The 23,557-nt window shown below is 41.9% G+C and overlaps 1 protein-coding gene across 3 annotated transcripts in view; it reads right to left on the bottom strand.

Moving 5' to 3' along the window:
• TENT2 (terminal nucleotidyltransferase 2) overlaps positions 1–23,557 on the bottom strand; it is a 92,045-nt gene that overhangs the window by 64,251 nt on the left and 4,237 nt on the right. For 2 of the 3 annotated variants that reach the window (XM_006021419.3, XM_025201380.1), the window contains exons 2-8: positions 23,296–23,499; positions 21,499–21,624; positions 17,995–18,241; positions 16,092–16,206; positions 15,874–15,965; positions 14,420–14,486; positions 2,911–2,980 (exon numbers count right to left, since the gene is read on the bottom strand). In XM_006021419.3, the coding sequence (XP_006021481.1) occupies positions 2,911–2,980; positions 14,420–14,486; positions 15,874–15,965; positions 16,092–16,206; positions 17,995–18,241; positions 21,499–21,624; positions 23,296–23,450 (872 nt within the window). In that variant the 5' untranslated portion in view covers positions 23,451–23,499. The remainder of the gene's footprint in view (positions 1–2,910; positions 2,981–14,419; positions 14,487–15,873; positions 15,966–16,091; positions 16,207–17,994; positions 18,242–21,498; positions 21,625–23,295; positions 23,500–23,557) is intronic. The other variant, XM_025201381.1, reaches the window with a different exon arrangement.

The raw sequence follows: 23,557 nt of genomic DNA, 5'->3' as shown, positions 1-23,557 counted from the left end.
GGGAAAGAGAATTTAATGGAAGGAGAAAAAACAGGGAAAATGGGGGAGACACTAAGACCATTCAGGAAAGTTGCAAAGTGACCAAGTTTTTCTTATCCTTTTTACAATTAGAGCAAATCAAAGAAAGGAAATATAACAAAATATGTTGTGTTGTTTAACTGTGGCCAACAATGTTCCAATTATACATATAAGAATAGCAAAACACAGCTTCATTCTTGTAAACTGCTGGGGACATGGTAGCCTTGGCTTCTTATCTAATTTGTTTATACCTTGAACTAGTTGTTAACAAGCAAATTCTTCAAGTCCTGATTACCAAGGATTTGTATTTTGTGGATCATTGTTAGTTAGGTTATAATAATTTAGATTGCATTAGCATTAGATGAAGTTTTAAGTATTCATAATATGTACTTTATAATATAAGACATGTAAACTTATCCATTTGTTTAATGTCATGTCCATACTTACCAGGAATTTTTAAAGGATTTTTTTTTTATAGTAACCTAAACATTTAGTTAAACTACCTGGGATTTACTACTAAATTTTTATATAAAAAGCTACTTACTGTGGTATTTGGACAAACGTCACATAACTTAAGTAATTTATTACTTGGATACACTTATTTAATTTATACCTACAGTTAACTGCCTACATTTAAGTATTAATTTTACATTATCTTAGTATCATGATTCAGTCTAGTGCAAAAACCTAGTTCTCCAATGCTTCCAGCTATTCAGAACCTTAAATATGTGGAAAAAGTAAATTCTGAAGTATTCTGCATTTTACAGAATTAAAGTACAGCAATATTGGAAGGTAAGCACCAATGAAAACAGAGATGATGTATTTTATAGTACTAGAGTAAGGCTTTTTGATCCTATCCACTCTTAAAAGGCCCAGTCCAATAGTTTTTTTTTTTCCATTTTCAATGGCCAAGTAGACTGGGGAGCCGGAGGAGGAAAAGTGGTGCCAGCAGAGCTCATATCAAGAACTATTCCTATTAGGAATACAGGTTTCCCTTGATTTATGCAGTACGTGAGTTCCCAGAAAACTGCACATAAATCAAATTTGCATACAGGAAACCCAGTTTACAATGCAAGAAATAGGGATACATTCCCACGGTGGTGAGGAAGGGAGGAAGCAAGGCTAGGACTAGGGAAGGGGCGGGGGAAGGGCTGCGGCACAGCCCATCCACCACTTCCAGGGCTGCATCAGGGAGCAAAGCAGAGGAAACTGAGTAAGTGTGGGTCGCCAGATTTTGGGGGTACAGATCTTGCTGCTACATGCCCCCTGGGAAGGCTGCAGGCTGGGGGGGCTGCACCATCTTCCTGGGGAGCGCATGCCCCCAGATCTGCACACAGGACGAAAGCAGGCTGCCGCTGCAGGCTGGGGTTGACACCAGGCTCTTCCCAGTGCTTGGGGCAGGCCATGGCAATGGGAGGGGAGCTGCTGCCACCACAAAATTTGCCGTAGCGCCACCCCAACCTGCTCTCCCAGCACCACCGCCAAGCACCGGGAAAAGCCTGGTACCGCTGCCAGCCCCAGCCTGCAGCGGCAGCCTGCTCTCCTACTGCATGCATATCCAGGGGCACGTGCCCCGAGAAGAGCCCAGCGCGACCCCCAGCCCACCTGGGGCCCATGTAGCACAAAGAGCTACACACCCCTATCCCATGCCCCACACCCTGCACCCACAGTTTCCTCCGCTTTCCTCCCTTCTGCAGCCCCAGGAGCCGACGAGCTGTGTCACACCCCTTCCCCTATGGACTTACCTCCACTTCTCCCCACTCACCCCAGCCCCTGCTGCAGCAGCCCCGGGAGCAGCTGACACTACCTGCCTGCACCATGGCACAGCCCAGTCCAGGAGCTGGGGTGAGGGGGCACAAGTGGAGCCCCAGAGCTGATCACATAAAAGTGAATTTACCTCCCATATAACGAATCTGGGGTATAAAATGGGTGATCGCATAAGAGCCAATTTGCATATATAGAACCCACATAAATTACGGGAAACCTGTACCTACATATCAAAACATGAAAGGTTTATACAAATCATAGTCTTATTCTAAAATGGGGCCTTAGAAACATGGAAAGACTCAGGTACTATTCACAGACCATTATGTGCTTTCTCCAATTCAATAAAAAGTTGGGTATCGACTACTAAAATGGATTAACAGAAAGCACAAATTTAGTACAGTAAACTAGTTCAGCACTCCTTCATATTTCTAATATTATTTTCACAGGCATTAATGTAATTAATATAAAATGTAACTACTATTTATCATTAACATGCCCATGCCTTAGACATACTTTCAGTACCTTCTTTCAATAATGCATGTACACAGTCCATTGATAAATCATAATATTTGCTACAAAACACAAATCATTTCCCTATAAAAGGGCCTGAAATATTAATTTTGAATACCATTCAGATAAAAGATTCTTTGTAGATTTTTACATACTAAAAAAAAAAGATATTGTTTTATTACAAAAAACAATGCTTGCTTGATAACAGGAAGACAGCTTACACTAAGTCTGAGCTGTGAATAAATTCTTGACAAATTAGTTTTCACAAAAAGCAAATTTGCTTTTAACAATATTTTTCTCTGACTTCTTCTCTGTTGCAAGGTATTTATTAATGAAGGTCTACAGAAGCAAAGCATTCAGAAATACCAAATAGATTATTTCTGTGACACAGCGATACTCAGTCAGAACATAGAAACAGCAGCATTCCAGTTATGATGGCTGCCTTGGGCAATAAAAGAAATGAGCCAATGTGCTAGCTGAGAAAATGCAAACTTGTGATATGACTATAAATGTCAAATATGAACAAAAAACTTTAAGGGAACTATTTCACGAGCAAAGTACAATTACTTTAAACACATCAAGGTCTAAGAAAGAAGGTTAAATTAAGATACTTGCCTGACTTTATCCCTGAATTTCACTATTGGCACTTTTGCTCGAATCAGCTGAGGTCTCTCAATGTAGCTTGCTGAAAGGGGGAGGGAGGGGAAATAAATGCAGTAAGTTTCCTGCAAAATACTGACATTAAAAAAAACATATACTAGAGTAAAAGTCAAGCTGGCTGTCAATCTATAGTGAATAAGAGACTATTAGTGGATTTAGCTAAAGTAATTTAATGAAATAGATGAGATAAAATAGAAATGCACCCTACAAACATCTCATGAAGTGAACTCTTGCTCATGGAAGTTTATGAATCTCTTGTTCAGCAAGTTTATAAGGTAAATCTCTACCCTGTCTTCTGCCAAACTTCAGGCTATTGTGATGAATTACCTTTCCCTGTTAATTAACCCTGTAATGAAATTTTACAATGATGAATAACTATCACTTAAAAGACAACCTAGAGTTATTATACGAAAATTAAATGAACTTCACACCTACTTAAAAATTAGAATTAGCAGAAGGATTTTAGTTCATAAGATGCAAGAAAAGCTAAATGTAAATAGCGTAATCTCTACATTGAGAAGTACTTATTCACAAGAGAAATCTTACTGTAGCCCAGGACCAAACCCCTGCCAGCCAAGTCAAAACCATGCTGAGAAAGAGCAATATGGCCTAGCACACAGGTGGGCAATTATTTGGGCCCAAGAGCCACATAAGGAGTTTTGATGAGCTGTCACAGGCTGGGTCAGAATTCTCCCACCACCCCCAACTCAAAATTCCCCATGGGGCTTTGGGTGGGTGCAAAGCAGTGTTTGGGAGTGGGACGGACATGATCTGCCCCCTGCAAACCCTGCCCTGGAGAGCGGGGACTGGGAGGTGTATGCACGTGATGGGTGGGGGAGCCTGCCTGGGAGCCAGCTGAGGGTGAAGAGAAGGAGGAGGAAGCAGAGGGCACATGCAACAGAGCTTGCCTAGTGGGCAGCTACCCCTGCAGTGCTCCACACAAGACTGAGCCCCACCCAGGGCAGCCAGAGCCATGCTCCCACACACAACCATCAGCCCTGACCCCAGCCTGAGCCTCACCTGTCCACTTGAAGTGATGCTACAGGAGCAGACACAGCTGAAGGCAAGGGGAGCAGAATAGCTCTGCCAGCGCTAGCTCTGGCCAGCATGCTGCTTCCGGTGGGGTTATTTCAGGTGTAGCCACAGCTGGCTGGGTGCTGCTGTGCTCCCTTCGCTTCCAGCAGCTGCTCCTCCTCCCACTCCTGGCCCTGCTGTGCTGCTCCCGGTGGGCAGGTAGGCAGGGGAAGAGAAGGAAAGCTTCAGTCCAGCTGCTTCCGCTAGAGGTGAAGGGAGCAGAGGACAATCTGCCCAGCTACAGCTGCACTGGGAACAACCTTGCCAAAAGCTGCATGCTGGCCAGGACCCGGGCTGGCAGAAACATGGTGCAAGCTGCCCCAGAAGGACTGGGTGGGGCTCAGCCCCATGTGGAGCACCACAGGGACAGCCACAGGCTGGATCCAGCCAGTCGGTGGACCACACCTGGCCCGCAAGCCATATTTTGCCCACCCCGTCCTAGCATCAAGAATAGGCAGGTGCACCCTATGTAGAGTTTAATCATTTCAGTTCTATATTCATGATTTTTTACTTCTGCATTTTGCTAAATATTTTGATTCTTTTATACTTAATCCATAAAAAACATATATTCTTCTACACAAATAAACTATGTTTAAACTTCCCTTTGAAATTATTTTATTCTATTAATGGAGAATACTCCAAGAAACATTCACCAGACTTATCATTATACAGAACAAGTTAATTTTATAATTAAAGCACTTTTCTATCAAAAGGGAAGGACTGCTGCTGCACTTTGTTTTTACAGAAATAGGATTTACCCCCTCAGAAGCATGTCTCTTTCATTGGGAATCAGGAGGCAGACAGAAAAAACATTGAATGCAAAAGGAGCTGTCTTAACCATTGAGGGAATGGAGTAAAGGTCTTTTAATTATCTGCCCTATTTAAGTAAGCCTTGGACCACTTAAACTCGACAGGTCATCCGTACCAAACATTTAACATCCGATTGCACTTCACTTATGTCAATTAAACCAGAGTAATACTTATGGACAAGCTAAAGGTAAGACTATTTTGCATTTATCTTTACCACTCCATCACAATCTTTGCCTTACTCATCATTATAAATCCTGTTTTGTATTTCTCTCAATCAGGATTGTGAATAGAGTAGTAAGCAGTTATTAGAATGTTAATGTTGACATTCAACCTGAAGTTGTAGGCTTATGTTGTAAATGCTGTATGATGATATTATTTTATTAAAAATTTATTTTCCTTTAAAAGAAAGCAAAATGTCTGTTTGGTTTTAGGATCTGTAAAGACTTGTTTTCAAAATTTGCATCTTGGGACAAATTAACTGACAATATCCCTTTAACCAGATCTGAAAGTAGTTTTGATTATAATATCCTGGATAACAAAGACTGACATTCTGAGATTGTATTATTAGATGCATATCTGGATACCACTATCGTCATTTCTGGTCATTCTTACAGAAACATGAAAGTTAGTAACTTGTAACCAATGTTCAAAAGAGAGACTGCATATTCACACCCACTGTTTGCACCAATTAGTATAGGTCAGATCATAACACTGACTAGCAAGATGTAGTGAAGCAGTTCCTCTCCCAACATCATTCGTAAACATTGCAAGGCTAAAGCTACACAAGAGCACAGTGCTCCAACCATCTCAGGCCCTGTCCCTGTACTCCATGGCCTTGTAATCAGGGTGTGGAATGCCAAGAGGGTGAAAATGAAAATCCACCATGAACAACTCAAGTTACACACAAGTAATCCATGTGCTGGCTCAAAATAGATTGACTAAAAGTACTTATACTCAGGAAGGATGACAAAAGTTCTAATTAAATAGGGTTTGGAAAATTGCCTTTCCAGGATTAACAGGAGATGTTGATGCCAGATCCACAGTGCAATATTTACTATGTTACAGAAGGTACAAGTAGCTGAAAATCCAGATGCTGCTCTACTAGAGTAGACCATATCCCTGGTCTACTCCAACAAAGTAAATGGTCAGTTTTCAGGATGGAAAGAAGTAAACAGCAGGTTCCCCCAGGGATCTGTGTTGGGATCAGTGCTGTTTAACACATTCAAATGATCTGGAAAAGGGGGCGACTAGCAAGGTGGCCAAATTTGAAGATGACACAAAATTATGTGAAGTGGTAAAGACCAAGATGGACTGTGAGGAACTACGGAAGGATCTGGTACGACTGATCTGGCATGATTGAACAAATGGGAAACGACATGGTGGATGAAGTTCTATGGAGACAGATGTAAAATGATGCACCTGGGCAAAAACAACCCAAATGATATCTACTATGCTATGATGGGCTCTACATTAGCAGTTACCACACAGGGAAGAGATCTGGGAGTCACTGTGAATAGTTTACTAAAAACATCCACTGAGTGCTCAGCAGCAATTACAGACAAACAAAACATTAGGAATTTGTGAAGGGAATTGTGAACCAAACTGAAAATAACATCATGCTCCTTTATAAATCCATTGTGCATCCACGCTTTGAATATTGTGCCCAGTTCTGGTCCTCACACCCCAAAAAGGCTACAGAAGAACCAGAGAAGGGCAACAAGGATGATTAGTGGTATGAGGAGACTTCCATATGAGGAGAGTATAAGAGGCTACACCTATTCAGTTAGAAATGAGATGCTTGAGGGGGAGACATAAGGGTTTACAATATACTAAATGGTGATGAGAAAGGAAACAGGGATTTATTATTTACTCTCTTACACAATACAAGAACTAGAGGTCACAGAATGGAACTAGTAAGTAGTAAATTAAAAAGAACAAAAGGAAATTCTCTTTAAAGTGTGGAACTCATTGCCACCAGATGTTGTGAAGGCCGACAGCTTAGCCAGATTCAAAAACTGATTGGACAAATTCTTGTAGGAAAGAGGGATCAGTGGATATTGAGCATGGGTGTCAGGGATACAGGCTCTAAATATCAGAACTTCCTATACTTTAAATGCTAAAGACTGCAAGTGAAAGAGGAACAGTGGGGAAAACTTCCTAGCCATACCCTGTTCGGTCTCCCTTTCAGCATCTACTCTCTGCCAGTGCGAGATAGGATACTGGGCAAGATGGTCCTATGGTCTGTAAATGACTATTCTTATGTTTTTATTGTCTATAGCTATGCAGATCATCCTGTAATCAAATCAGTCAGAGGCAGGAAGGTTTTGAGAGCTCATCTAGCCGTTCAAATCCAGTTCATTGCTCTATATCCTCATCTGGTTGCATCTGGACTAGATATATCTGATGTGACAGTCATCATCATCAATGTTATTAAAGGACTAGTAAATTGCCTGCTCCCTCCTTGCCTCTGCACCCAGCCCCATGCCACACCCCCTTGCCACTCCGTGCCTCGCCCCACACCACCCCCCCAGCCGCTCCGTGCCTGGCCCTCCGCCACCCCGCTTGCCGCTCCATGTCTACCTGACCCACTCCACTGGAGCCATGCCCTACCCGCCATTCTTGGCACTACTGGCTGAAGCCACACACCCCCAAAAGCGTTACGGACAGATGGACACAGACAGATGGACTAAGCCCTACACACACATATATACACACACACACACACACACACACACACACACACACACACACACACTTGCTTCATGCCACTGCTATAGAGGACTTACTCCATAGATACAGAAGCAATCCTTGAAAAATGGAGAATTTCTAAAGCCTACTATGTGCTGGATTTAGAACCTTTTTTTTCTTTTAGGTAATCAATATTGCAAAGTTCTCATGTCAACAAGCATGAAGTGTTACATTTGCAACTAAGGCTATCAACCTCATTAGCCTGAGAAAGAAAAACAATATCATCTTTACTTACCTCTTTTCTGTCTAAATTTGAGATGAAGGTAGCCCTTATGAACAGGGTCTGCTAAGAGCATACCAGAAGCAATATCTGCTGGTACAGCCCAAGACCTATTTTGTCAAAGAAGGGGTGTAGTTTTGCTATAAATAAGGAAAGTTGCTTGCTTTGGGGAGATTTAATTACCTAGTCATAGTTGGTAGGGTTGGAAGGGACCTGAGGAGATCATCTAGTCCGACCCGCTGCCGTGGCAGGAAAGAGTACTGGGGGTCAAATGACCCCAGCCAGATGTTCGTTCAGCCTCCTTTTAAAGCCCCCCCCGGGTAGGAGCCAGCACCACTTCTTTTCGAAGTTGGTTCCAGGTTCTAGCTGCCCTGACAGTGAAATAGTGCCTCCTAATGTCTAGCTTAATACTACCCTCCGCTAGCTTGTGTCCATTGTTTCTTGCAACTCCTGGGAGTGCTTGGGGAAACAGGGACTCTCCCAATGCCTGCTGGTCCCCCTTGACTAGTTTGTAGACTACCACTAGATTCCCTCTCAGCCTTCTCTCTTGGAGGCTGAACAGGTTCAGGTCCCTCAGCCTCTCCTCGTAGGGCCTGCCCTCCTGACCCCTGATCATGCGAGTGGCCCTCCTTTGGACCCTCTCCATACTGGCCACATCCCTCCTGAAGTGCGGCACCCAGAACTGGACACAGTACTCCAACTGTGGCCTGACCAGTGTTGCATAGAAGGGGAGGATCACCTCCTTGGACCTGCTTGAAATGCATCTGTGAATGCACGACAAGGTATGGTTGGCCTTCCTGACCGCGCCCCCACTTTGTCAGCCCATGTTCATTGTGGCATCAATGATGACTCCAAGATCCTTTTCTGCCTCTGCACTGGTGAGAAGGGAGCTCCCCAGCCTGTAGGTGTGCCACTGGTTCTTCCTCCCCAGGTGCATTACCCTGCACTTGTCAGTGCTGAATCCCATCCTGTTCTCATTGGCCCACCCCTGTAACCTGTCTAGATCCGCTTGCAGCCTGTTCCTTCCTACTAGCGTATCCACTTCACCCCACATCTTAGGCGTCATCTGCAAATTTGAACAGGGTGCGTTCTACCCCCTTGCCCAAGTCACTGATGAAGATGTTGAATAGTGCGGGCCCGAGGACTGAGCCCTGAGGAACCCCACTGCCCACATCCCTCCAGGTCGAATAAGACCCGACCACCACCACCCTCTGGGTGCGGTCATCTAAAGGGTAGATGGAGATCTCTTGCCTTGTGTGTTTCAACCAACAGCCACTTTGTAATGGGGGAGGGGGAGAGGAAGGGGAACAGGACCGCACATTTGATGCTGCACAAAAGGTGAAAAAGACGTATCTTATAGCAGAGTGGTCCTCGTCAAAGAGTTAGCATTTGTATTAAATAGTGTACTGGAGACATTGAAATTTGTATCTCTTAAATCAAGAGCTTTAAAATAAGTCCTGCAAAGAAAGATACGGGAATACAGAAACAAGAGACAATACATGGAAATGAATCCATTGGTGAACAAATTTTGTTTCCCAAGATCCACCATGGGACAAAGATATTATCGTTCTTTGGGATTCAAAAGTACATTACATAAAATGCTTTCCCGTTGAAGCCACTTAGAACTTCTATAGTGTCCACCTGTATGAGGGAAAGGCATTCTTTTTTCAAGCTATTCTCATAAAGAAATCCTGGAAAAAGGGAAGGGAGGTAGGACTAGAAGTAGGAAGGATTTTGAATTTAATAGCCAAGAAGGATCTCTGAAATCCAAATCATGTGAAGTTACTGATTGCTAGCTATAGTAAGTGACACCGCAAGTTTCCAAAGGGGTAGGGCCAGAAACGTTATTGTATGAATGTTGAAAGCTGTATTCCAGTACATATCAAATCCGAGCATGTACATGTGGTCTCGTACGAGATGATGCAGTAGATTGTTCCCCACTTTTTAAAGTGGCTGAGAAGCTTTTCTTCTCTGTTCTTGCTGTAGCTGAGTTTTAATAATGCTAATAGAATAGTCACTGACAAATGGGGGGTGGGGAAGCCCACTGGAAAAGCAGATAGATAGAGGATAAAGATCTGCAATACTTGTTGCACTGTCTCAGTCTAACAAAGAAATCCTAGAATATATCAGAAGATCTAACTATAGATTAAACACTAACTCTCTTCAATTTCAGAAGACTGCCCAGTTGAAGGACAGGTTCTTTCACTTATCTCTGGAAGAAGTGCTGAAGATCTTAACCACATAAGGCACTTGATACATTAGAGGTTAATTGCCTCATTGCAGCTTCTAAAGAAAAGATGGCCTTACTCACATTTTGTGACACCTTTGATAAGAATGGTATTAGCTAATCTTTGGTCATTTGAAAAAAATCTTAAACATAGCCTTTTCCCCCTCAGATATGGCAATAGTTGAAACAGATATCTTTCTTCCCAACACAATGGCTGCATCTACAGGAGACACTGATTGCACGGTCATTACTGTGCAGGCATTTAGTACTTGTATAAACAACCCTTTATACAAGTACTAAATGACTGCACAGTAACCCAAGTTACTGCACAGTAGCACTGACGAATGGCTTTTTCATGACAGACTGTGCAGTAGCCCAAGACTACTGCGCAACAGCCTTGTGTCACAGTTGCTGCCATGCAACGCTACTACACAATGAGCATTTTGTGTAGACATGGCCATTGAGTCTTTTATCCTCCATTAGAAAGTGCTAAATAGACTTCACTGTTTTAAATCCAGCATGTCGTTTCCAATATCAGAGTTTAGGGCTGGAGGAGGAAGCTGATAAAATGTATTAATTACTTCTGGCATTGGCTGAGATTATGGAAGCCTAAACCAGATTCTCTCTGTTGGGCAAAACTATCCATAAGGATAACAGAAAGTTTTAGTGCAGTCACTGTATTCAGTGCCAGTTAAGTAGAAAAAAAAGCATTAGCAACAGTTGTTTTCATAAGATAGGGGCACATATACTGTTTTTCTACAAAAAGATTCAGAGAAAAGTCTCCTTAACAAGTCTGGTCATAAAGGATTTACAAGATGCCAAAACATCCATTTCATACAATCCAAGTAACACTTAAATATTAGTTAGATAAGAATTCTAATAAAAAAGTGATGCTATAAAACTGTCCAATTGAAAAGATACCTTTTCTTCTGAAAAAAAAAAAAAATGATACAGCAACATGGGAATAAAGCTGGAAAAGAACAGATACTTGTCTCATTGTAACCGAATCTTCAAGATACTTTGTAATGTGGCTCCCATTCTATCCTGGTGTGTATATACGTTTTGTGCAGAAATGTGGCATCTTTTGAGAATTCTATGTACCCTGGCACTCCCCCTAAAGACAAAAGTGCAAAGCGATCCCATCTGTAATCAAGTTGCTTCATCATCCGGAATTTTGGTCCAAGTTTCCAAGCTGCAAGATCCACATATACAGAATATCTCAAATAATCAGTCTCAGGAAGGCTCTCCTCTGGATATCTGTACTTATGGATCCCATTCTTGGCGAGTAAGCAGCAGGTAGCTTCTAAAGAAAGTGAGAACAGAGAGATGCTGCCAAGCCGGCACCCCTCTTATGTACTGATATCCTATAGACTGAAGTAATTACCTTCCTTTGTAACCACACTTATTGCCAAGATGATCTGCGCTCCACTAAAAATCTGAATACCAGAACTGATGCCACAATGTAAGAACTAAAAGAATCAGCTATGCTCTGTTCTGAGTCACTGCCTTTTGGAATGAAAGGAAATGGAAGAAATGCATGCACCAGATGACAGGACCATTAAATGACAAAAGCATCAGGTATGAACACTACATTCCTACACCCTTTGCCTCCAGCAAAGAGGCTGGGCACATTTGCAAAGAGGTCAACTTGAGAAGCTTCCAACTTGTGAAAAGCCTGGGACAAAACTAATTATTTCAGAAATCACTTCTAACAATGACATCTTTTTTTTGCTTAGTTGGTCTGCCAGATCATTGACTGACATCCTCTGGCAGGTAGAGTGCCACTAAATCAGCACAGAGTAAACTAAATCAATCTAGGTCTTCTCTCTGTTTCTGTAAAACACTGAAGACATTATCTATTAGAACTTGGATTATTATGCCACTTGAAAAATAGAAACTACCTGCATGCCAGGTGTCACTCCTGGCTCTACTATGTTTTGTATGAGTTTGGGCATCTAAGAGGAATCACAGGTTTGGCACTGACATATGGGTATCTTAACCCTTCCTAGAAATCTCTATTGTCAAAACCTTAAAAGGCATGGGTGTAGTAAAGGACACTCCCAAACACACACATTCCTGTCGTTCTCACCAATAAAGGGATTACAAAGCCTGTGTCAGGGTCTTTCACAAGCATTTGAAAGTTGCTGGTTTACTTGTTTTGTTGATAGGGCAACCTTAGTCAAATTTTGGAATCTCTGATGAACAACTCAAGATACTGAAGTCACAAAGGTACACAAAGTAAAACAAGTTATGGCATACTTTCACAGATGTCTTCAAGACTTGCTATAACTTGAAGGACAATATGAATTATTCCCTATTGTCGAAAGGCTTCCACTGCATTTCAAGTCAAGAACTATTCCTATGCATCCCTGGGAACTTGTGATACCAATGACAATGCAAGAAACTGGAAACACAGGTTCCTGAGGGCTATGTTTAGCAGTAACTTTGATCTCTTGCAGGAACTACTGTACCAAGTATGAGCTGCTGTTGTTGCAAGAGAATGCTGTCCTGAAGCTGTTGTGCTGACCCCAACCCAAAAGAATGTCCTAAAGAAAAGACATGGGTATCTGAGAACATCATTGGCAGACTTACACAAATAAACTTGCTTCATTTCTCAAGAAAGCAGAATGGATCCTCTTGTGTAAGAATCATTCAGTGAATAAGATTTTCAAGAAGAAATAGGAGCTTCTTTGGTCGTGCACTCTTCTCCTGATTTCTCCATGAAACAGCTTAGAAGGTGGCTTCTTGGTTTCCCAGATGTGCTTTGAAAATTACAAAGCACATATTTTGCATGGATATATGCTTTAAGAAAATGTTAGTGTTACAGTGATGTTGTAGCAGTGATAGTCTAAGAATTTGAGAAGCAGCAATGATTTCTAAGGGTGATATCTATTATTGGACCAACTGCATACCTGCTATAGAGTCAAGACAAGATTTCAAATGCAAGACATTCTTCAGCAGCAACCTGATGAAGAATGTCTTGGATTTGAAAGTTTGTCTAACTATCTCAGCTATGCAGTTGGTCCAATAAAAGATACCAGCCTAAGAAATCCTTGCCTCTTTCTACAGGAAAAGGCATTTCTGACTTATGTTGGTTAAGGAACTGCTTTATAACATGATGGGCAGGCTTTAAAACTTGACATTTTCAAGCCCTTTATTAGTCCTGGTACCAGAGCAGTTGGTCTAAAATTTATCCAAAATATTGTTCTCCATTTTATTTAAATGAATGAGCTAAAGTTAAAAATCAGAAGGTGTACCTGTGCATAGAAGGCACAATCAGTACACAACCTTAAAATGTATCAAGAAAGGACTACAGTAGTAATGAGGTCATTCTGACTCTGCCATTTAGGAGACTTACTGACAATAAGAAGAATTTAAGTGGCGACTGGAATCATTCTATCCTTTACATCTCTAGGAGAGGAAGCAGAAGGGCATGTGTAGCCCACTGATGGCTAAATTTTCTAAATTCATAAACTTGGAGCACATGCTCATCAAGATACAGAATGGAATCAAAATAAATGGTTACATGATGAGATTACAATTCTCAGATTGTCATTAATATTCAGTTATGTAAGGAAAGAAAATGCAAAATGTTTTGATAAACTGGTTCATTACACTGCTGCAACTAAAGATGATATGCTGCTTTTGCAGGCAATCTAAGACTCACAGCAGGCTTACTGGCTAATCTGAAAACTGCACAACATGTGGGGTGAGTAAATCCTTCTAGCCTCTCAGCCTCTGACAGGACTGGTTTATTGGTAGCCCTAAAACTGACTAGGTCTTGTCAATTTCAAAGTTACTATTAATGGCAACTACTAATGTAGCCAGCCTTAAAGAGGTAAAAACAGCTGAAGAGAGCTTGACACAGACTCTAAGTAACAACATGACAAGCCCTAATGAGATATGAACAGCTGAAAGCAGGCTGCTCCCACACAGGCTGTCAAGAATGCTTAAAGCAGCTTAAACGGTATCTTAATATTTATGTCAATAGGATCTGGCGAATGACTAATGCCATTTGCATAATTTATATGGGTGTATGCAACAGTAAGTTATATGGCTGTACTGCTCCCCCCCACCCCCTTTTTTTCTTTTTTGAGCATTCCCAGAACTTTCCTAAGCAGAAATTGTCACTTCTGCACTGTAGGGTAGAGTTTGATAACAATTAAAATTAGTTTTACACATTCTAGATTTGATGCTAGTATTTCAGGGTTAAAATATTATTACTTCTCAACTATTGTACCTTCTCCATCAGATAAGAGACCCTATATTAATTAACATGATAATGATATAACTATAATCTAGACATGTATATATCTTAATTAAATAGCCATTCTTTTTCCAGGGTTATCAATAATTTTTCCATCGCATAGTAAATTGGGACTTACAAAGTTTAGTACTGAAGAGTTTTTGGACTAAGCTGAGTATATGCCTTGCTTCAGTCTTCTGATTTACCTGAAATATAAAAATTAAGTTAGGTTACAGAACAGAAATACATGACCCACTCACCCCTTCAGTATTTTTCCCTGCACTAAACTTCTTTTATTGCATGTAAATAGTCACTTTTAAATAATGATGGTCAACTGGCAAATTTAAGAAATGTTGTAAATCTACATTAGCAAGACTGGGGAACTTGATATTAATTATTTCATTATGTTCTCTTTGGCAAAAACCAAATACTTCATACCAATTATTAATCATCATGTATGTAACTTCACAACAGACAACTAAAAAACAAAGCTAAGCCCCTATTTAAAGGAATAGGATTTTTATAATTCATTTTAATTACAGTAGTTACAAAAAGCACCACAGAACCTATTTAATTAAACTTTTGATTTTCCTTTTCTTAGAACTTAAAATTTTCCACATTCAAATTTCTTCTTTCTATGCACAGTAACTTACATTTACCATATTTGACTTAAAAGAAATCGCATAATAAAGGTTTCTACCTGTGGCAATTCACTGATGAATTTTGCATCACTGGAACATTTGATCCAATTTTCTCATAACACAATGGCCCCCTCTACACATTACAGGCATTGCACAATTAGCTACTTAACAGCACAATTAACTAAGACTAGCTACATATGCAAAGCACCTATCATGCCACAAAAAGGTCCACCCAGCTATAAAAGTTAGCCTCGAAAATGTATACTAACTTTATAGATGGTTGCTATCCAGCTTTAATTTGCACATATAGCACAAAGTATGTTGTACAATAGCCATCTTCTGGCCCTGTGGCATCGCAGGGTGCAATGCTCCACTCCAGTGTAAGCCTATTTGGAAAAGAAATCCCTGCCCTGGCACAGATCTGAGCTCCAGGTTCATCCCCCACACCTAGCAGCACTAAACATAGGACAAATATATCCCACCCCCACCATGTGACCACAGATCAGGCAAGCATGCACACCCCTGCCATGCCAGAGCAGAGTCTGTCATCTCCAAGGCAGCAGCAAGCTGATGGGAAGGAGAAGAAATCCCCCTGCCCCCAACTTTCCCCTACACCTGAAGGGAGCTGTGACACTCTGCACAGCCACAGTGAAATCCCAGAGTCTCTCCAGCAGCAGCAAGCAGGGGGGCGGGGCAGGGCAGGGAACCCTCCTCTCCTCTCCTTCCCCCCACCCACTACTTCCCCCCCACACAAGCAGGGAGCCAGGGACATCCTACTCAGCCACACTGCAGCCCTGAGGTCTTTTTAATGAAGCACATATATTAAAAAATAAATCTATGGCACAGAACCCTACACACTTTTTAAAGTGGAAACTTAACATGGACATTTGGCATTCTTAAAGAGTTTGCCATACAGACAGGCATGCAGTTTTAACAACTTTAACAGACTTACTGGCTCTTCTTTAACCACGAGGCACAAATCACCATCACTGCTACGAGTACCAAACCCATTCAGTGAGGATCCAACCAAAAAGAGTCTGCCCTCTATAACAAAATAAAGTACAGGTGAAAAAAGAAAAAAAAAAAAAATCGGGGTCCTTTCTTCAGCTTGAACCAAATCACATATCTGAAAATAGAATATTCAATGTATGCCAAGTGCTTAAAACGTACGTGGAAAAATTCGCTGAATTTCCCGCTGGAGTTCCGTTCGGCAGAGCTCTTTTTTGTTCAAGTCACAGGTTTGTTGCTGACAGGCTTGAAACAACTCCAGAACCTGCTGACTTAACTGGCATGTCCACAAAAAAAAAATTAAAATAGATACATTTTTTTCTCTTCAGTGATTTATACAGTTTAATATTTTCCATTTTTTCATATAAAACCTTGATTACAGGGCAATAAAAATGTCAGTATCATTTCTCCCAGTCAGTTCACTCTTCTGGAGGCTAACCAAATCTAAATTTGCACTGAGCTGTCATATAGGAAGAACTCTATAGGTCTGAATTTGGACAATGTGTCAAAGAGTTGTCCATTCATAGCAGGCCAATTTCACCCCAGACTGTCATTATCTGCAGCCTTACAAGGACTAAGCTATGACTGGAAGGCCACTAACATTTTCTGCTGATACATAGCTTCAAGGTTTGTTACTAACTACATGTTGAATGGAGGGGGAAAAAAAACCTCATCTTGGATTTGCGTAAATACAGTACAGAGCCAGGTCTTGCCATCTCATTAAAAATTAGTAATTTAAATATTTAATACACATTTTTAATGCAGGGGATTTCACCTATTCTTTGTTACACAAAGGAAAGAAGTCTCTTGACTTGAAAACAAAAACACTGCAGGATACTATTTTGTGGCTCTGACACTTATTTCCCTGTGGCTCTCCTCCCACACTGACTAGGTAAAGGGCACAAATGCTTTTCCCTCTCCAAAACTGCCGAGGAACAATAAATGAGTAAAAGACCTCATACAGCTCTCTTGCTACACTACGGAAACAGTCCAGCTGGGTGGGAGAAGGCCCTTTTGCCTGCGACAGCTTAGCTGATTTTGAGACTCACATGCAAGAAGAGTATATTTGAGTTAAGACATTGTCTGCCCCCAGCCAGAACATACCAACAGCCATGCTTCACTCTAAATTTGCTATATCAACACACAGGAGCAGAGACGCTGCCATAGCAAAATTGTCTTGACATTCCGACATACTGGGTACAATAGCCCCAGCTTGAGAAGCAATTAAGTTCATATTACTGAAATAAGTTAATATTACTGAGTGCTCTGTAAAAGTACCACAAACTACTGCATTTTCTTGCCCACAAAATGAACTCTCCTCAGAAAACCACCATACAAACCCCACAAATCAGCTGCTGTAAACTGGGGTGCACATTAAGTAAGAAAATACAGTAATACCAGTATCTGCAGTTCATGAGAAAGTAATGCTGCATGTGTGGCAGAGGGGGGGAAGCACAGTAAGCACCAGGCTGCCTAGCTCCTGGCTGTGGACACTTCCCCACCCTCCCCCGCTGCCACCCCCAGCAGAGGCTCAGATTGCAGAACCTATTACCGACTCAAGCAGGGGCAGAGGCTCCTGTTGAAACAAGAATATGGGCCCCTCAACTGACTCCACAAATGTTGCTGGTTAGGATTAGGCCTTCAGCTGCCCACCAGCTGTGAGAGAAAAGGGGTCAGACAACTTGGCTCAGTCAGTAGCACCAGTGGCATCCTGCAGCTAGAGGGTTAACAGAGCAGTTCCAATGTTTTGATCCCTACTCCTACAAAAGCTGGTGTTTTCCCTAGGAAAATACCACACTTAGCAGTATTTGCAAGGAAATATCTTTTCTTCCTTCTTTATGACTTCCAAACAAAGGTGCACACTGTATTTGAGATCATGTAAGAAAATACAGTATAAGTAGTAGCATAACTAGCTCTCAGTTTTATGTAATCAGCCATTTTTAAACAAATTGATGGTATTAAACTTTACTTTTATAGATGTTTTTTTACAGGAAAAAAACCTGTATATACATGACCATACGCTCTCCCAGAAATAAAGTAAAACTCTAGCCAATGTTAGTGTTACCTTATCTTTGGCCACAGGAAGCGTAGTTTCTATAGGGTCGGGAAATGAATCTTGCAAGGGAGGGACACAACCAGTCAAATCTGGTAGATAATGCGTATGAAACAATGGCGAAGGAACTGATCCTGGAAAGGAGTATCTACGTTCTTCTGGTAAAGGCACTGTTTGGTTAACTAGAGTTGAGTCACGATGGGGTGAATGAAACCGCTGCCGTTTGACATCATATGGAACATTTTGTTCATTTAGCCTCCTGCAAAAAACAGGATAGTTTTGCAACTTAGATATATGCCTATATATAGTACTTCGAAATTCAGAAATATATCAATATCCAATAATTAATTTAAATGTAATGAAATCCAAATACTAAGGGCAGCTACCTTGGAAGTGGAATACAGAAACTGTTTAACAGAAAAAATGTACATTATGCAATATTAAGAGGAATATGATAGCCAAATTAAACTGAATGGTGAATTCAGCTAGACGGAATATGACTAACCAATCTGAAATCTAGTCAAGCTATGTTTGTGAAAAAGTAACCATACTTTTTCCTGAAATAATAAATACACTTTTGAGTAGTGAATAAGTTAAATAAACAGGAGTGCAGTGAGAAGTTGTATATATCCAGTGATTAACTTGATAAATTCAGTGTTAGGGAGGGGAGAAAGAGAAACTTACCACAAAAGCCATTCAAAATGGAGAATTTGGCTGTGTAGGTTTAGATTGTACAGACAGTAAAATGTGTAATCTGGGCAAAAAAGAACTTCTATTCATTTGACAGATCTTAATTGCTTCATATAGTCATCAATTTGGCTCACAAAGTTAATGTCTCGGTTTCAAACACACATGTACCATATCTAGGCATGAAGTCTAAATTAAGAGATCCAAATACAGGTACTCCTCACTTAACGCCATCCCAATTAACATTGTTTCGTTATTACGTTGCTGATCTAATAGAGAACATACTTTTTTAAAATCGCGCAATGTTCAGTTATAATGTTATTTGGCCACCGCCTGCTAGTAGGTAACTACTGTTACATAATTTGATTCGCTTAAAGTTGCATTTTTCAAGAATGTAACTAACTATGATGTTAAGCGAGGAATAGGTGTACACATTAGTAAGTGATCTAGTTGTCTTACATATACCATATTGGCATTCACACTCTTCATTATGACAAGTTTGTATTGAAAGAAAGATGTTCTGACTATAGCATTTAAAAACTCATTTAGAAGAGAATGACCTAGATTTGCACATTCTGTAAGCACTAAATCTGAAAACTGGAATGCACTGCTTTAAAAGCAACTGTACAATGAAAGTTAACATTTTTAATAAACATCAGCCAAAAGATTACACATAAGTATAGTTTTAATTAATGTACAGAGAAGTTGGCATAAAAAAAATATTAGCCTAACAGCTCAGGCAGAAAACAATTAATTAGCTAAGGGGTTAGCTGAGGAGAACCCAAAATGAAGACTTAAGGTCTTAGACTTCATCCTGTCGCTTGCCAGCAGCACCTGACAATGGTCTTATGAGAAAGACTTGCAGTAATACTAAGTGAAATATTAAATTGATTAACATTAAAGTTGCTGTTTTGGGAGACTCTGAGAACAAGACTGGAACACACACCCTCTATACCAATCTACGCTGCTTAATTGCTCGACTTGGATGGGCAAAGTAGAAGCAAGTGGGCAGGGCTTGTTTCTCAGCAGCAGTTTCAGACTCAGCAGGGGGACAGTATAGACATGCCCTTAGGTGAATTGATCTAGTACAATTTTAGAAAAATTATTCTGAGAAAGCCATTAACTAATCGCAACTGCCTCTAAACATACTAAAGCTTTAATGTACCAGACTCTACACAGAGCAAGTGTGTGTGTTCTGTGCCCATATGGAACCTCACTGAAATTAGTGGTGCTCTGTGCCAGCACATATGCAACTATTAAGTCAAGGCCTTAATCTGCCATTCTGAGGACAGATCCAACTGTTGGGTCCAAGACAGCCAGATTCAAATCATGATTTTCATGGAAACCATGAACAGCAGCTCCTGCAAACACCATGAAAAACAGTGGTTTCTGCAATTTTGTGCAGAATTGCTGGGAAAAAAAAAAAAAAAGCTTACTGAAAAAAAATAAAAGGCCGGCTCTGCAGTGGGAGCCAGTGGCTGCTGTGGCCCAGCCTCACAGCCCACAGGGGATGAAGGGAGCTGCCAGGATGAAGGGGAGCAGCCAAGGATGGCAGGCACCCCCCCTCTTCCTTCTGCTGCTAATTGGCCAAGAGGGCTGCCTTTCACACGCCCCACCCTTTCCGCCAATTAGTGGTGTGGGGCAGGGCCACATGAAGAGCAGCCCTCTCAACCAATCAGCAGTGAGGGGCAGGGTTGCCAGGGACCCTCAGCCAATCAGCAGGGAAGGTGGGGGGTCGGGAGGGCTTGCCACGATAAGCCCATAAAAGATGGTGGCCAGCACCAGAAGTAGCCTGTGAAAATCGCCCATCGGCCACTTTGATTATGGTAAGTCCCTAAAGATAGCACAGAGGCAATTATGCCCTATATACAAGATTCCTTAAGGCCCCTACCCTGTCATCTGATTCATGCAATTATTCAAGGTTGTACTAACATGCTGAACTTACACATACCAACTGACTAATTATTGCTGGTAAGCATGAGGAGATGAGAAAACCTTGCCCTCATTGCCAGAATAAGCAAAACCCAGTTTTCATCTGCAGTTCCCCTTTTCAACAAAACTAAAATAACAGATTTTTTTTAAAAACTTATTTTCCTTTTTAAATAGACACAACTTATGCACAAGATTCCAAAAGTTAGAATTATATATGATAACACTTAATTAATACTTCAATTTCACTGACATTTGTAATAATGGAATTAACTACACTCTCTAGTGCTGAGGCAAATAGTGGCATACACAATATTTCTCTGACAGAGAAACATTGGAATCTCCATGAAATGTACAAGAGATGAGTTGCGTTTAAAGCCTGAATTTTCCCTCCCTCATAAATTTTATCAAGTTACTGACATTAACAGGGGTTGTCAACTGGGAGTACTTGGGAAGGCCGTAGGGCGTATGTGTGGGCAGGTGGGGAAAGAGCACCACAACCCCATGCCACCGCCTCCCAGAAGCAGGGCTGGGCAGGTCAAGGGCAACAGCATTCCTCTGTGGACCACACAGGCGCCGCCCAGCTGCAGGAGGAGAGGGGGGAAGCTTGTACGCCGCCATGGATGCCACCACCTAACACCCTATGCTGTTGCCACTCTGCATGCAACCGCCATCACTCCTTTCCCCACCCTGCCAACCCCTGCTCCTCTCCCACCCAGCCACCGGGGATACACTTATTGAAAAAGGTTGAAAACCCCTGTTCTAGAAATTCACCATGTATCCCATTTTGAGAAACACTGTTTTAGATGGCCCTTGAAAAGAAACTGTACATTGTTCACCACAGAAAAAATATCTTTCTGCATTACAATCATAAGTAATTATACACTAACAAATACTTACTTCCTACCCCGAAATGTTGTGGAGGCAGCCGAAGTACGTATGGAGTTGCCATTTCCATAAGTCAATGGCTGTGGTGAAACAGCTGGGATAGCTGTGAGGTTCCCACTCAAGAGTGCTCTGGAAAGACTACAGTCCATGATTATTATTCATACAAGAGCTGAGGGCGTTTTCACTTTTAACAATAAAACACAGGAAATCCCAACTATACAGGGGCGCACCAATAAAGATGTTTTGGGCTGATACTGATGGCCAACTACTGACTAGTTGTATTGGCCAATACTGATCCAATTGCCAATATGCAGCCTGGCAGCTTACAGAGCAGCATCTGGCTGGTAAGTCTGTTGCTGAGAAGGGGCAGTGTGGGGGGAAGGAAGGTGGGTTGGGGGTGGGGGAGAGCAGATCAAGGGTCCCACAGTGAGGGAGGGAGTGGGGCTGGGGCAGGTGCTGGACAGCTGGGGTGGGGCATGTGATGGAGCCATAGCTCATCCAGGAGGCTGCTCTCACCACTGCACACACCCCTGGGAGAGGCATGGAGGGGCATGTGCCCCCCAAATCCATGCATGGGGCAAGGACAGGCTGCTGCTGTGAGCTGGAGCCACAAGCTGCTCCAGGCTCTTCCTGGCAGCTGTGCTTAAGCCAGGGGGGGAGGTGCAGTGACAGCACTAGGAGAGGAGGATACAGAGGGGCTAGAGCCACCCAAAAATTCACCGTAGCCCCCCTCTCCCAGCACCATCACCTGTCCCACCCAGCCTGAGTGCAGCCACTGGAAAGAGGGTGGCACAGCCTCCAGCTCCAGCCTGCCCTCATCCTACATACAGATCTGGGGGGCACCCCCCTCCATCCCATGCCTCTTCTAGGGATGCATGCAGTGATACAAGCCACTGCCCCCCCACATGAGCCACCTGCTCCATTCCACATCCTGCCCCAGCTGTGCAGCACCTGCCCCAGCCCCACTCCCTCCCTCACCACAGGGGCCTCCATCTGCCACCCTCAAGCCCTTCCCCTCCCCCACAGCCTTTCCCTCGTAACAGACTTACCAGCTAGAGACTGCACTTCAAGCTGCTAGACTGCACTCCTGGCTGCGTGCACACTGCAGCCTTGCACATGCCTGCGGCATTTATCAACAGCATTATCAGCTGCATCAGCCAAAAAAGCTGATTGCCAATAATGTTGATTTTCCTTTTACAATATGCATCAGTGCACCTCTAACTATAAGTCGTATGCATACTCTATACTTTGGAAAGGAAAATAAATCACTTTTCAGAAGACAAAACTTACTAGAATAAAAACATGAGACAATCACTTTTGAATGCACAACTCTAAGACTTAAGTTGCAAACTAACTAAAGAAAACTATTAGCATGAGAACCACAAGGGTACACTTAGGCTTTAAAATATAACCCCCATCTCAAAATGTTCCCTCACCTCCCATCTCATCCTCCAAGCACATTTACAGCTGAGCTCCTCAAAGACCCTCTGTAGATTACCAGTATTTTCACACATCACTGAAGTATACCAAAATATGCATATTATCTATAGAGCAAAACCATGTTTCTTACAATAAATATTTCTCTAAAAAGATCATGCTTGTTAAAATATAAAAAAAAATACTCCCCATGAAGATGAGGTACTTTCCTTCAAAGGAAGGTAACTTTAATGTGTTGCAGTCAGATCAAAGCCTCACTTTTCTATAAGAATTATTTTCATTTGATCACCTATGCTTTCCAACCATTATCAATTTTAACAAGCACAGGCTTTTTACATGTCACGTCCCATTCTGAAATCTTACTGTACTTACGCTGCATTCTGAAAGTTGAACTGAGCATCTATAATTTGCTGGTGAGAGAGAAGAGTGGGTGGTATGTTCAGTGGAAGCTTATTGAAGAAGTTATTGTGCTGTTGAGGTTTTGGAGGGAAGGGTGGACGACCCAAGTTGGAGGAATTTGGGAACATGCTCCTCTTCACTAAAAGAGAACATGTATTCTTCTACCTATAGTCAATACTTTAAAAACAAACAAACAAACCTAAAGTTAGACAACAAGAATGGGGGGGGGGGGGGG

This window comes from Alligator sinensis, unplaced genomic scaffold, assembly GCF_000455745.1.
Source record: "Alligator sinensis unplaced genomic scaffold, ASM45574v1 scaffold159_2, whole genome shotgun sequence".
In the NCBI taxonomy this organism is placed as follows: domain Eukaryota; kingdom Metazoa; phylum Chordata; order Crocodylia; family Alligatoridae; genus Alligator; species Alligator sinensis.
Note: the sequence above shows the minus strand (reverse complement) of the source record. Positions and strands in the feature narration are given on the sequence as shown.